The sequence below is a fragment of the Dipodomys merriami genome, unplaced genomic scaffold (genome assembly GCF_024711535.1).
Source record: "Dipodomys merriami isolate MVZ:Mamm:240054 unplaced genomic scaffold, mDipMer1.0.p SCAF_5, whole genome shotgun sequence".
NCBI lineage: Eukaryota > Metazoa > Chordata > Mammalia > Rodentia > Heteromyidae > Dipodomys > Dipodomys merriami.
Window position 1 is genome coordinate 27,392,115 of NW_027206068.1, and position 14,623 is coordinate 27,406,737.

At 37.6% G+C, this 14,623-nt stretch overlaps 1 protein-coding gene across 17 annotated transcripts in view; it reads left to right on the forward strand.

Moving 5' to 3' along the window:
* The window catches only part of Srpk2 (SRSF protein kinase 2), a 194,983-nt gene that overhangs the window by 64,866 nt on the left and 115,494 nt on the right, over positions 1 to 14,623 (forward strand). For 6 of the 17 annotated variants that reach the window (XM_069996286.1, XM_069996285.1, XM_069996284.1 and 3 more), the window contains one exon: positions 10,235 to 10,298. The exons of 8 other annotated variants lie outside the window; for them this stretch is intronic. In XM_069996286.1, the coding sequence (XP_069852387.1) occupies positions 10,261 to 10,298 (38 nt within the window). In that variant the 5' untranslated portion in view covers positions 10,235 to 10,260. Of the gene's footprint in view, positions 1 to 10,050; positions 10,299 to 14,623 lie in introns of those variants that run through there. 3 more of the 17 variants (XM_069996291.1, XM_069996293.1, XM_069996294.1) reach the window with 1 other exon arrangement.

A 14,623-nucleotide genomic window follows, 5' to 3' on the forward strand; every position in this document is an offset into this window, starting at 1 on the left:
AAATTCTGTTTAAGCTTTTCACTGTTAAAAAACCAGAGGATGTTTGAAAGTAGTGATATATATATAGATTATGAGGGCTGAGAACCCAAACTCTATGCACAGATCACATAGTTTCAGACCTTCCCTCTGCTGTAGTAGCTCTGTGAACCTTGGCAAGTTATTTGCAACCTCTTGGTGTATGAGTTTCTTGATTTGTAAAGTGGGGATAATGATAAAACTTTAGTAGGGTATTTTGCCTTGGTAAAGTCACATAAGATTCTAATAAAAATTTAGAAGAGAAGCTGAATGTAGCTGTTCAAACACCTGTAAAACATAGCAGGTTGAATTGAGGCTGAAGCAGGAGCATTGTCTTTTCAAAGCCATTATGAGCTATGAGACCTTGTTTCAAAACAACACCAACATGAAAGGAGCCAGGTGCATATGACTCACTTCTGTAATATTAGATACTCAGGAGGATGAGACCTGGAAGATAAAGGTTCAAAGCCACCCTGAAAAGTTAGCCAGCAGGGTGCTGATCGGAGGTGTGGCTCAAGAAGTAGAGAAACAACTGTGAGCTAGAAAGAATTTGAGAACCTGAGTTGGAACCATGCTACTGGCACCAAAAGAATAAAACTAATAACAACTTTATTGTCTTTACACAAAGACAATAAAGTAGGCCCCATCTTGCTAGACCGTTTTATAACATTTTGTAAAAGCAACAAAACTTGGAAGTAGATTTTACTATTGCTTGCTACTGTGAAAGATTTTTATAGAAATAAGGGACAACTGATGCTTGAGGTGAGAGTTTTAGGATTTAACAAATGAGAGAAGTGATAATTGGCAAAGCTCCTGAAGGGTATTGTGTAGGTGTATGGACACAAAATGAATGATAGTGAATTGACAAATCTATAAATAGTTCCATGAAGTTCAGTATTTTGTTCCAACATAAAATCTTAGGAATTTGAGTTTTTTTTCACCTGTTGAATATTTTAATTTTGAGTTACTTCTCCTTTCAGAGCTTCATTTTACACACAGCCACATTAAGAATGGTATGAAGTACTTACCATCTCCCAATTGTTGTGAGGATTAAATTTGTTCTTGTAAGTGATGTCAGCCTGATGATTGAAGTGAAATGAAATGAATCATCTTATGAGTTTTGTTTACTTTGTCCCCCATTTAGGGTAGCATGTAGCTTGGTATTTACTGGTATTGAAGAAATACAGAAGGATGGAAAAATTAGACTATATTCATTTCTTTCCCTAAGGTTTGAACATTAATGTGAGTTGGTATTTCGGGACACTGAACAGTGTTATTTTTTTATATGGCTTGTATATAATATGTAAAATTATATGTAAATACCCTTGCACAAAAAATTTGCCACCTCTGTCTGTCTGTCTGTCTGTCTGTCTGTCTGTCTGTCTGTCTGTCTGTCTGTCTGTCTGTCTGTCTGTCTGTCTGTCTGTCTGTCTGTCTCTCTTGTGCCTGTCCTGGGGCAGATCTGTATCACTTGTGCCACTCCTCCATCCTTTGTTTGCTTTATTTATTTTTAAGGTAGGGTCCATGTTCTGCTTAGAGTAGCCTCAGACTTCAATCTTCCTACCTTTGGCTAACTAGGATGATAGCATGCACCACCATACCCAGATGATTTGTTAGGATGGGTTCTCTAATTTTTTTTTTTTTGCCCTGGCTGCTCTGTGTGTGTGTGTGTGTGTGTGTGTGTGTGTGTGTGTGTGTGTGTGTGTGTGTGTGTGTGTGTGTGTGTGTGTGTGTGTGTGTGTGTGTGTGTGTGTGTGTGTGTGTCAGAGACAGAGAGACAGAGACAGAGATATCCTCCCAATTTCTTTCTTTCTTTTTTTTCCTTTGTTTTTGTTTTGTTGGTCGTGAGGCTTGACCTCTGGGTCTGGGTGCTGTTCCTGCGCTCTTCAGCTCAAGGCCAGTGCTCTACCACTTGAGCCACAGCACCACTTCCGGTTTTCTAGTGGTTTATTGGAGATAAGAGTCTCACGAGCCGGGCGCTGGTGGCTCACGCCTGTAATCCTAGCTACTCAGGAGGCTGAGATCTGAGGATCGCGGTTCAAAGCCAGCCCGGGCAGGAGAGACCGTGAGACTCCTATCTCCAATAAAAACCACCAGAAAACCGGAAGTGGCGCTGTAGCTCAAGTGGTAGAGCGCTCGCCTTGAGCTGAAGAGCTGAGGGACAGCGCTCAGGCCCAGAGTTCAAGCCCCACGACCGACAAAAAAAAAAAAAAAAAAGAGTCTCACGAACTTTCCTGCCCGGACTGGCTTTGAACGGCTATCTTCAGATCTCAGCCTCCTGAGTACCTAGGATTACAGGCCACCGGCTCCTAGCTCCTCCCAATTTCTGCCCTCCTTAGTTAATGCTATTTATTTTGGGGGATAGATTTGTCAAGTGTTTTAGGGATAGTATAGGCAAATGTTCTTCAAATTGAGGCATACCTAGTCAGTTTCCCTTTTTTCAGATAAGGTGGTCTTGCTTTTTGCCTGGGGCAAGCCTTGGTCTGTAAGTGGGAACTCATGTACACACCACCATACCTGGCTTACTTCTTGACTTGGAGTCTTGGCTTCATGCTACTATCAACTTGATCTCTGTTTCCTGAATAGCTGCAATTACAGGTGTGAGCCTCATTAATTACCCTGTTAAGCTAAGTTTTTTTTGTTTTTGTTTTTGTTTTTGTTTTTGGTCCGGTCGTGGGGCCTGAGCTCTGGGCCTGGGCGCTGTCCCTCAGCTCTTCAGCTCAAGGCTAGCACTCTACCACTTGAGCCACAGAGCCACTTCCGGCTTTTTTCTTTTTTCTTATGTGGTGCTGAGGAATCGAACCCAGGGCCTCAGGCATGCAAGGCAAGTGCTCTACCACTGAGCCACCTTCCCAGCCCTAAGCTAAGTTTTAAAAGCTACTCTGCTTTTTTAAAGAAGATTCTGAGACCTGCTGAAGCATTTCCTTCTAATCTCTACATATATTCTTGCACTATTACCCTATTATCTAAGGTTATACTTGTTCCTTGTGGTCTGGAGTGGCTCCATATAAATATAAGGCAGTTGATTAAAAAATCTTTCTTATTTATACCCTAAAATACAATGAAGGTTGTGGACAGTTACAAAGGAATTTGTGAAGTAAAAGGAAGTTTATTATATTTGTTAGAATTTAGTCAACTTTATGGTACTACGATTTTTTTCCAATTTCCACATGACAAAAATCAAGGTCTTCATGCTGGACACTAGCAAGAGAAATTTTATAAGAGAATGTTGTGCTTTTGGCAATTCTATTTCTTTAGCTGCTGTCACTCTTAGGATCTTATGTGGACTTAGGGCTGCTCCATTTTTATCCCAGGATGTCTACTGTGTGTGTGTGTGTGTGTGTGTGTGTGTGTGTTTGTGTGTGTGTGTGTGTGTCTCCATTTTTATCCCAGGATGTCTACTCTGTGTGTGTGTGTGTGTGTGTGTGTGTGTTTGTGTGTGTGTGTGTGTGTGTCTCCATTTTTATCCCAGGATGTCTACTCTGTGTGTGTGTGTGTGTGTGTGTGTGTGTGTGTGTGTGTGTGTGTGTGTGTGTGTGTGTGTGTGTGTGTGTGTGTGTGTGTGTGTGTGTGTGGTATTGGAGTTTGAGCTCAGTATCATACACTTGCTAGGCTGGCACCTTATCACTTGAACCACACCTCCAGGTAGTGGGGCTTGGGCACTGTCCCTGCACTTTTTGCTCAATGCTGTTTTGCTCTGCCACTTGAGCTATAGCTCTACTTTTAGCTTTGTGGTTAATTGGAAATAAGAGTCTCATGACTTTCCTGCTTGGGCTAGCTTCAAACCACTGTTCTCAGACCTCAGCCTCCTGAGTAACTCGGATTACAGGCATGGACCACTGGTGCCTGCTTTTCTGGTTATTTTTGAAATATGGTCTTGGGACTTTTCTACAGCCTGGCCTCAAACTGCAATCTTTAGCTCTCAGCCTCTCAAGTAGGTAGTATAGCTATCACCAGCTCCCAGTTGTAGGATGTCTGTATCTTTGAAGACACCTTCTTTTTTGGATTGCTCATCTTCACAAGGAATTTGACTATCTTTTAAGTAAGGGGTGGGGAACTTCTAGCCCCCTGGCCATGTGTGGCCCTGTTTGGACCTGCCAAGGCCTTGCCTGTGACTGCTAGGAGGGGACTCAAAAGTCAGAATCTAAGAGCTTTATTCAAAGTAAAATTCAGTAAGTCTAGGTCAGTTAATGGTGTCTGAAATATTCAAATGGCCTCTCACAGAAAAAAGAGGAAGGTCTGTATGTTGGAAGCTTGGGTTATCATAAACGTTTGTGGAAATTTAGCTGTAGATCTCATAGATAATAAATAATCTTTTGGAGAAAGTAAAGATTGTGGTTTAGTTGTTCATCTTTTTTCTCCTTCATACATTTCCTTTATAAATGCATGTGGTTTAGCTATCTATATCTACAAATATACATTTAAGGAAGGAAACTTAGGTTGTAACTATAACATAATTATGCTGACAAGAACAAGCTGTGTATGAAGTTATCATCAAATAAAGTCTGTCTCTGAATTGAGTAGAATACTGAAGTACCTATCTTTACTGCAACTTCACTCTGATGGAGAAGTCAAACAAGAAATTGATGTATTTTGGTATTGGTGTCATCCAAGTGTATGCAATATAAAAGAGGAAGAGGAAGAGAATTTGTTTGGGAAGATGAGAGGAGATAATATTTGAGGCTGAGATTAGAAAACTGAATTTAATGTATAGAGAAATGAACAAGAGAGTGTTTCAGAGAAAGGAAACTGTAAGAAAAACTTCAGAGATATGAGAAAGCATGGTATGTTTGGGTAACTACACACAATAGAGCTTGCATTTCTGGAGGATAACATACAAAGAGAGGAGAATGTGAAAAGAGACAGGGCAAGTAGTCTGAGATTCCTTGAACATGACTCTTAGAAGGGTCTCTGAGTTAAAGGCTGTAAGAGGGATGGGTATTCTAAGCATGCTAAAGTCTCTGAGTTTAGTCCTCACTACAAAAAAGTAACATGACATGGACATGCACATTAGGTTGAGAATTTTTTTTTCAGTTTTAGATATTGTATTCAAGGATTCATTGACAAGGAGAAACTGGCTAGTAGAAGTTGGGGGATATATGAATTTCAGTTTAGAGGAAAGACTATTGGACTGACAATGAAACTGGCTTAGAATTCAGGACCAAAGTTCATGAGACAGAGAAGGACAGAGAGCATCTATTACAAAGAGAAAATCTATTACACGTGGCCATGGTGTATTGGTATTGGCTTTTAGCCAAAAAATGAGAATTGGGGTTGGAGTGATAAAGGTTAAAACAATTTCAGGTTACTGGTGTGGCCTGGATGACCATAATATCAATCTTTGTTTTTGGAAGGAGTTCCTTTGTCTTGGGGAAGTTATCACTTTACCTGAAATTGCCTGGTGGGCTTTTCAAGATGGTAAGAAGGCACTCTGCCTGTTTGAGTTGTACTTGGCCTTTGTCACAAGTTGCTTACTGGTGAATCTTGTTCTTCTAGCAGCCTAAGGTGATTATAAAGTGACTGCAGGAGAGAATGGCTTAGACAAAAGAGCACAGATGCAAAGGGTGGGCTGAGTGTCCAACATTTAGTTAATTCACATGCCCAGCAAAAGAATCTTTTAAGCTACCTCTTAACATTCACATACAGTTTATCATTTGCCTTTATAAAGAGCAGATGACTGATAAAGGTCCTACAGGTATCATTGATATTAAAAGGTCCTACAAGTATCATTGATAGTAAAATAAAGAGATTGGTAAAAAATATACCTGTGCAACATCTATAATTATGAAAGTAGTAAAACAAAAGCATTGAAAGAATAAATAATAGCTGAGTGTGGTGGTGTATGCCTATAGCTCCATTCCCTTTACTCTGGAGACCAAGGCAATAGAATTGCTTGAGCCAGGAGTTTAGGGCCAGTCTGGGCAAAGTAGGAAGATATGTGTGGGTGTTTAATTAATTATTATTATTTTTTTGGTGGTAGTACATACTAAGGGGCGAACTCAGGGCCTTTACTATCTTTTTTGGGGGGGGGTCGGTTTTGGGGCCTAAACTCTGGGCTTGGGTGCTGTTCCTCAGCTCTTCAGCTCAAGGCAAGCACTCTGTCACTTGAGCCACAGTGTCACTTCTGGCTTTTTCTGCTTACTTGGTACTGAGGAATTGAACTCAGGGGCCTCATGCATGCTTGCAAGACAAGCACTCTATCATTGAGCCACCCTCCCAGCCCCTACTATTTGTGTTAAAGAAAAATAAAGCAAGGTCCTATGGCTCAATTCTGTAATCCCAGCTACTTGGTGAGGCAGAGATCTGAGGAATCACATTTTGTGGTCAGCCATAGAAAAAAGAAGTTAGGGAGACTCTTATCTCAACCAATGGTTGGTCACAGTGGTGTGTACCTGTTATCCCCAGCAACTCCTGGAAGCACAAATAGGAAGATTGCAGCCCAGGCCTACAGACATACAGTGAAATCCCTACCTGGAAAGTAACTAATGCAAAAAGGGGCTGTAGGATGTGGCTTATGTGATAGATAAAGCACTTTAGGTAGTGGCTCCAAATTCAAAACCCAGTGTCACCAAAACAAACCAAAATCATAACACTTCTCTAAATATATCATAGAAATAAAAACAAAATTATAATGAAATCTCACCACAACCACTTGCAGATTTTCTGTGTAAAGTAAGGGATATATGGTTTTCAGGTGGGAATAGAAACGGGATGATAAGGGCAGTGGTAAAGATGTAAAGGCTTGAAAGCTGTACTATCAAGTATATTCAAGCATTTTTTAATTGTAGCAGTGTGGTTAGACAGCACTAAGAATACAGATAAAGGTTGAAAGGAAGCAATTCTTAGGGCTTTTTTAAGTAGTTATTTGTCTAAATTATAAATGGAGACTGTGTATCTTTGAATTAATAGATAATTGCAAGGCTGTAAAGCCTACTTCTTTGGAAAAAGTAGTGATAGTAAAGGATCTTCTTAAAGTTGTGGGGGTAGGGAGGGATATATGACTTTAAAATAAATGTGACTTATAAAAGCCTACTGAATTGGTATATAACAATTCACAGATTACATTCTAGAAGAGTGCATTCAGAATGCTGTTATAAAGCATAATAGAGGAAAATAGGATGAAGATTTGAAAAAGTCATGTGTAGGAAAGACTAGAAATAAAATGATTGATTATTTGTAGAAAAAGTGTAGTATACTAAATGCTCCCATGTTTTCAGTAACAGTTGATTACCTGGGAAGAAATATTTACAGTATGTCCCTCAAGGATTCTAAGGGTGGTCATGGGGGAAAGTGACTTAGAGGTTCAGGAGACCATGGATTGAGGATTCCTAGGTTCTCAACTAGTAGTTTTAGGTAGTCATATCAATATGGACATCAGAGTTCCTCCTCAGGAGTGTGTGTGTGTGTGTGTGTGTGTGTGTGTGTGTGTGTGTGTGTGTGTGTGTGTGTGTGTGTGTGTGTGTGTGTGTGTGTGTGTGTGTGTGTGTGTGTGTGTGTGTGTGTGTGTGTGTGTGATAGAACTTTAACATTATGAATTTCTTTTATTTTTACTTTTGTACTAATGAGCTGCCATTTACCACAGCAGTTTATGAATGCAATGTCTTCATCTCACCAGAGATAGTTTCTTAATGAATGTGAGGAGTAACCAGACCCAGGAATGGTGTAAATATGGAGAAGTATCATACACAGAATATATGCTGTTGACATAGTATTTATTTGTCACCATTCTTGAATTCTTTATTCCTTCAGGAAATATAAACCTTAATTAAGAAAATGTGAAAGTGATGTTGGAAACTTTTTTTTTTTGTCAGTCCTGGGACCTGAACTCTGGGCCTGGGCGCTGTCCCTCAGCTCTTTAGCTCATCAAGACTAGTGTTCTACCACTTGAGCCACAGCACCACTTCCGGCCTTTTCTGATTATGTGGTGCTAAGGAATCGAACCCAGGGCTTCAAGCATGCAAGGCAAGCACTGTACCACTGAGCCACCTTCCTAGCCCATGTATTGGCACTTATTTATTTGTTTGTTTGTTTGTTTTACCAGGGGCTTGAACTCAGGGCCTGGGTGCTTTCCCTTTTCCTGAGCTCAAGATTAGTGCTCTGCCACTTGAGTTATAACTCCACTTTCTAGCTGTTTGATGGTTAATTGGAAATAAAGGTCTCTCAGACTTTCCTGCCTGGGCTGGCTTTGAACTGCGATCCTCAGATCTCAGTCTCTTGTAGAGATAGGATTACTGGTATGAGCCAACTGGCACCTAGCTCATAGTGATTTTTTTTTTAAACATACATGTTTAGTTGATGATAAAGAGAGAGAAAGTAGATTTAAAATGTGGAAAACCTACCTAAATTGGCAGGTTTCATGACTTCGTCAGTATTGCTTCAATGCAATACTATCCTTTGCTAGGCATTGATAGAGAATTTACCACATACCAAACAGAAATATTGGACTTTTCATGGATTATTTTCTTAAATCTTCATATCAGCTTTTCCAATAGGAATTCTTACTCCCCATTTTACAGGAAGATATGGAGGCTTTAAGTAATTTTTCTTAAGGTCAAATGATTATTAAAAATGATAGAGATTCATTATTAAGATGTTTCATACCTGTAATCCTACCTACTTAGGAGATCAGAGGATCCAGGTTGGAAGCCATCTCTGGCAGAGAAATCCAAGAGACTCCAGTTAACTAGCAAAAAGCCAGAAGTGTAGGTGTGGTTCAAGTGGCAGAGCACCATTGTTGAGCAAAAAAACTAAGCAAGAGTGTGAAGCTCCGAGTTCATGCCCCAGAACTGGCCTGTACACCAAAAATAGGTAGAGGACTTTATTTCTAAATCCAAGGCAGGGCTCTAACTTTTTAACACTCTTTTTCAAATGGGGAGGGTCTTTTACTGAATACCAACTATGTCACTTTTTCTACTTTATAATTCACCTAAGAATTCTCAAGGTAAGTTATTATTTTCATCTCAGTTGTTACCAATTTTATAACATCCATTGGATGAAGTTACAAGCTTAAACAATTCGGAGAATCCATTATTATAACAATTTTGACAATATTATTCTATACAAGTATAGCATTTATACTAGTTTTTCTGTTTCTTTTTTTCCTATTTTGCTTTGATTTATGTAATCAGCATTCTTACAAATATTATTTACCCCTCTGAATAAAAATTTAAAGTATTACTGAGGTCTGCTATGAAATCTTGTCTGTGACTTCTTTTTAGTATGTAAACTTTTTATTATGAAATCTTTAATTTTTAAAATCCACTTTGAAATACTTTTTAGGAATAAGAAATAGTTTCATACATGAACTAATAGGATTGTGTTTTTTTCATTTAAAATTATGTGCTTTATACAAATGGTTAGTATTTTAAAGGAAAGGTGTTATAATTCTTTCTTTTCTTTCTCCCTCCATTATCACCCTTCTAGTTTGTTATCTTCTTTCCAGATTGGTGTCCAATCATTTTTTAATTAAAGTGAACTGACGCTTACATTTTTATTTAGGTGCCATTGCCAGTCCTTTCCTAAAAGGACAAGAATATTATCTCTCTGTTCGGTAACTGGGTGTTGCTTTTCACTTGTACTGTACTGTGAAGGAGGAGGCGGAAATTAAGGTGTAAAATAAGTAGTCTTTTTCCAAAGGAATTAGAAACTAGATATTAAACATTTCTTTAATTAATAGCAATCAAATTATAAAAGGGTTAAACATGTTTTAATCGTTAAATTTGGGTCTGTTTTAATATTTCATTTTAAGTGACAAAAATGATTCACTGAGCCATATTTTTTAGGGCTAGTGAAAGAGAAGCAGCCAAGGGTTGCCTATTTGCTCATTGAAGACTGAAATATTTTTATGTAGCCTTCTCAAGTTATGTCTTATATTGAATTCTGATGTTAGCATTTTCTTGGTTGTGTTTTAATTTGCAAAATTTAAATCCTTCTTGTAGAACGATGCTAGTTCTACCTTAAAAAAAGAGAACACCCCTCTGCTTAAAAAGAAATGGTACTTCCTGCTTTCATAAACAGTCATGTGCATAGTTTAGCAAGGCCTGATGCCTCTGGAGCTTTTTCCCTTTATAGCACCATTGAATCCCAGTCTTAACAGAAGTACTGTGAATCTTGTGGCCTCATTCTGAACAAAAGGGATTAAGGAAGAAAAATCTCTTGATATAAAGCTTAGAAGCGAGGGCGGGCAATCTTGGTTGTGAATATTTTCTGATTTTTCCAGAAATCAAGCAGAAGATTGAGCTGCTGATGTCAGTTAACTCTGAGAAGTCGTCCTCTTCAGAAAGGTACAGCTACATCTCTTGCATGAACAATTAATGGTGTAGCATTGCTAAGAAACAGGACTTTTTTTTTCTCATCAAGTTTGCTTTTAATGTATTGCATGCTGGTATTGTGCTGTATTGAAGATGTGTATTTGGGAATCGGTTCGGCTTTTGTAAAGGATAATTGATTAAAAAAAAACAACTGAAGTCTGAGCAGCTGCAGCATGCTCACACCATAACACAGTGGACTGCTGGTTCATGTGTGACAGCTGTTGGAGGCTTTAAAAAATAATTTAATGAACAAACAAAAATCTTTGCTTTCTTTAATTAGACTTTGTTCCTGTATTTTGAGGTTGCTGCTACAGAGATTTACCAAGGTTATTTGTAAGATCTAGATGAAAAATACTTGAATTTTGATTGTAACAACTATTTTCTTACGTGGAAAGGGAGTGCCATTTGTAAATAGCTTAAGAATTGCAAACCCACAGATTAGTCACATTCTGAAAAAGAGATATGATGCTTCTTCAAGTCTGTGCTAGGAAATGGAACAGTCACTGCATGCAGTAATGGTTCATGCCTGCAGGTAAGGACAAAATGACTCAGAAGTATTTTTTAAAGCAATTATTTTATCTGCCAATCATGTGGTTATACCTGTGAGGAGATACTCCATTGAAGTGATATTTTGCATTATAAACAGAATTAAGACATTTTTATCCCAAGTCAGAAGTGAGATGAGAGCTCTCTATTTTGATATGAAAATACCGTGTTCACTTCTGCTTATCAAAATTGTGTACACTACATAATGGTTTAGATTGAGGTTCTTAGGCAAATACCTTTCTCTTGGTTATCTAACAATTTATAATTAATGTTGATGTTTTGTACTATTTTGTTGTATCTTTTCTAGGGTCAATTTTCAGGGTTATTTTTTTGTTCATAGATTTAAAATTAGGAAAATATGGAGAAATAATTCGGTAATTAAGAACAGGAAAAGCACTGAACATTTCTGAGTTGAACCTATGAAGGCACACTAGTCTGTAATGTTGATGGCAACATTATTATATTATATCGATTTATTAATATAATTAGATGAAAACCTTTTAGCTACAACTTAAGTTATAACAAATAACTATGCTGCTTTCTGTAGAGATTGAAAATAGAACAATTTAGGAAGTTGTTGTTTATTTTTGTGTAGCTTCTAACTTCTGGTTTGTGGCCAGCCATCTGATTTTAAGCGTTCTATGTGCTGAGATGAAAAGCAGCTTTCAGCCTTGTGAATATTCTGCCAGTAAAATGGTGGTGATGGGAACTGGAGAGGGTAGGGGTATAAGTAGTACACTGTCTTAAGTGTCCACTATAATGGGCAGAGCTTAGTACTAGGATAACATACTAAATGAAGTGATAGTAATAATTATATTAGCCTTTTTGGAGTATCATGAATTTTCTTGTGACAACTTGAGGATTGAACAGGGTGGTTGAGTATTATTTAGAAATAAGTAATAGGTGTTTGTCTAATTAAAATACATTTTATAAAGAAATACTCTAAAATATTTTGTTACTTTTGTTTCTTATGGTTATTTGTTTTTGTTTTTGTTTTTTTGTCGGTCGTGGGGCTTGAACTTTGAGCTTGGGCGCTGGGCGCTGTCCCTCAGCTCTTCAGCTCAAGGCAAGGCTCTACCACTTGAGCCACAGTGCCTTATCCGGTTTTCTGGTGGTTTATTGGAGATAAGTCTCATGGACTTTCCTGCCTGGGCTTTTAAAGTTTAGAAATCAATCACTGTGCTGATAACTTTATGCATTTACTTGTACATGCTTTATTATTTATTTATTATTTTGGGAGGTGCTTAGAATATTTGTCAATTGTGATATGTTGATTTAGTGAGTGATAAATGTGGTTTATATATGATGTTCAGCAAGCATAGAAGTTATTTTGTTAAACATATTAACAATAGGAAGTAGCATTTGTTACTCCATTTTATTAAAAGTCATAAAATAACGAAGTTATTTGGCATTTTAATTTGTTTAGAAAAACTTGAAAATAGGTAATTTGAATTAAAAAAAATTCATGCGTAGTAGCAATGTACTCTGCCCAAGAATTTCATACCTCATGGCATTATTATATACCTCACTTATTGAGCAGTTCAGCATTTTAAAAGTCTTTGATTTGTTTTAAAAAAGTATAATTAAGATTACTGGTTTAAGACTTGGTGTTCCTAAGTCTTAAAGGTATTTGAAATTTTCATATATTCAGTATTGCCAAGTATCTACGGATAAAAAGGATAATAACCTGGCTTCTTTCTTCTAAGAGGGAAGATCCTATTTGGCTTTGTGAAATCCACAGTTTTCATTTGAGCTTTCAAGTTGTTTTTGTAATATATAATGATCTTTAGATATTTCAGGGATCTTAGTAAAGAAACAGAACTTCTAAGTATGAAATGCCATAGAGAATCATCTATGTGATATTTCTTATAACTTTTATCTCCTATTTTTAGTTTATTAAAAGGAAAATTTTAGTCTTGTGAGAAGGAGTATTAGTTGATTTTTTTTTGTATAATTTTGTGTAAAATGGGGCTGGGAAGGTGGCTCAGAGGTAGAGTGCTTGCCTTGCATGCCTGAGCCCCTGGGTTCAATTTCTCAGCACCACATAAGCAAAAAGAAAAAAGCTGGAAGTGGCGTTGTGGCTCAAGTGGTAGAGTACTAGCCTTGAGCTGAAGAACTGAGGGACAGTGCCTGGGCCCAGAGTTCAGGCCCCAAGACCGGACCCCCCCCCCCCATTTTTTTTTGTATGCTATGAAAAACAAAAAATAAACCTAAGTTATTTTTGTAAACGTTTAGGACTCCTTCATTGGGAAATAAAAATCTGAAGTAAAATCATAATGGAATTATGGAGTATGTTTTGGAGACTAAATTAGGAAGTGTAACAACTAACATCCATATGATCTTGAAACTTAGGTATTTAGATAAAATAGTGAATGTCCATACAATATCATTTACAGGGGAGGTGTGGAGTATTTCTGTTCAGAATGGCTGGTGGGCAAAATTAGTGGACTTACAAAAGGTTGTAGTTTAGTGTTTGGTTTTATATTTTGAAGAGAGGAAAATTTGAACTTACTAAAGATTAGGAGCAGAGAACATAATGAACACAGTGAAAGCAAATGATGCCTGATGACAAAAAGCAAATGGTATGTGTTATAGATAGTTAACAGGATGACATATCTGTTTCAGGAGAGTATAGGACTAAATAGAACTAAACTTTTAAGTTGAATGAATTAATGAATTCATATTAAACACTATAAAGATGGTGCTATGCAAATCTTACTTCCATATCTAGCCCTGTTAGTAAACTAAATATTTAATGTAAAAACAGTATTTAATGAAATAAAAGTTTTCAAGTTTTTATTTGGTCTTTCGGTTCTTTTTTTTTAAAAAAGACAATACTTCTGGGATTTATAGGGTAGAACAAGTAGGCAAACAATGGAATAATAGCCAGTAAAAGGGTAGTAATTATTATTAAGTGGTCCATTCCTTTCCATTTTTCCTTCCCTCCAGTCTAGGAATCAAACCAGATGCCATTTCCAAATTTTGTAGGAAGATTGGAGGGAGTGAGTAGAATGAAGGAATGTATGAGGAGAAAAGTGTGTGTGTATAGAATTGTTGAGGGAGTCTGACAGATCATCCCAGATAGATTCCCAATAGACAGAAGACAGAGACATTTTGGTATACTAAAATTTTTGTCTCAATGTATTGTTACTTTTCAGTGAACTTTTTTTTTTTTTTTTAAACAAAGCTACAATTCTTGATAAAGAAATGCTGAGCCCAGTATTCATAGCTAGTTTTTTCCCCAGCTTATCTAGCCTGGCCAGGGAAGGCTGAGGAGTTGGGAGGCAAGGGAGTCAGAGGAGCTGAGAAACACCTAGTACATCTGCTATTCTGATTATAGATGTTGTAACCAATAGCATATACAATCAGTTAAAAGTTAAAACACTTTCCTACGTAGGTTTACTTTTTCTTGGAGACTAGACAATAAAAGAATATGCCCACCGTGTGTGTGTGTGTGTGTGTGTGTGTGTGTGTGTGTGTGTGTGTGTGTTTCCTACGTAGGTTTACTTTTTCTTGGAGACTAGACAATAAAAGAATATGCCCACCGTGTGTGTGTGTGTGTGTGTGTGTGTGTGTGTGTGTTTTCTACGTAGGTTTACTTTTTCTTGGAGACTAGACAATAAAAGAATATGCCCACCGTGTGTGTGTGTGTGTGTGTGTGTGTGTGTGTGTGTGTGTGTGTGTGTGTGTGTGTGTGTCCATATCCGTTCATTCCCTCTGTTTGGTGCAAATGTATTATTTTCAATGAATTT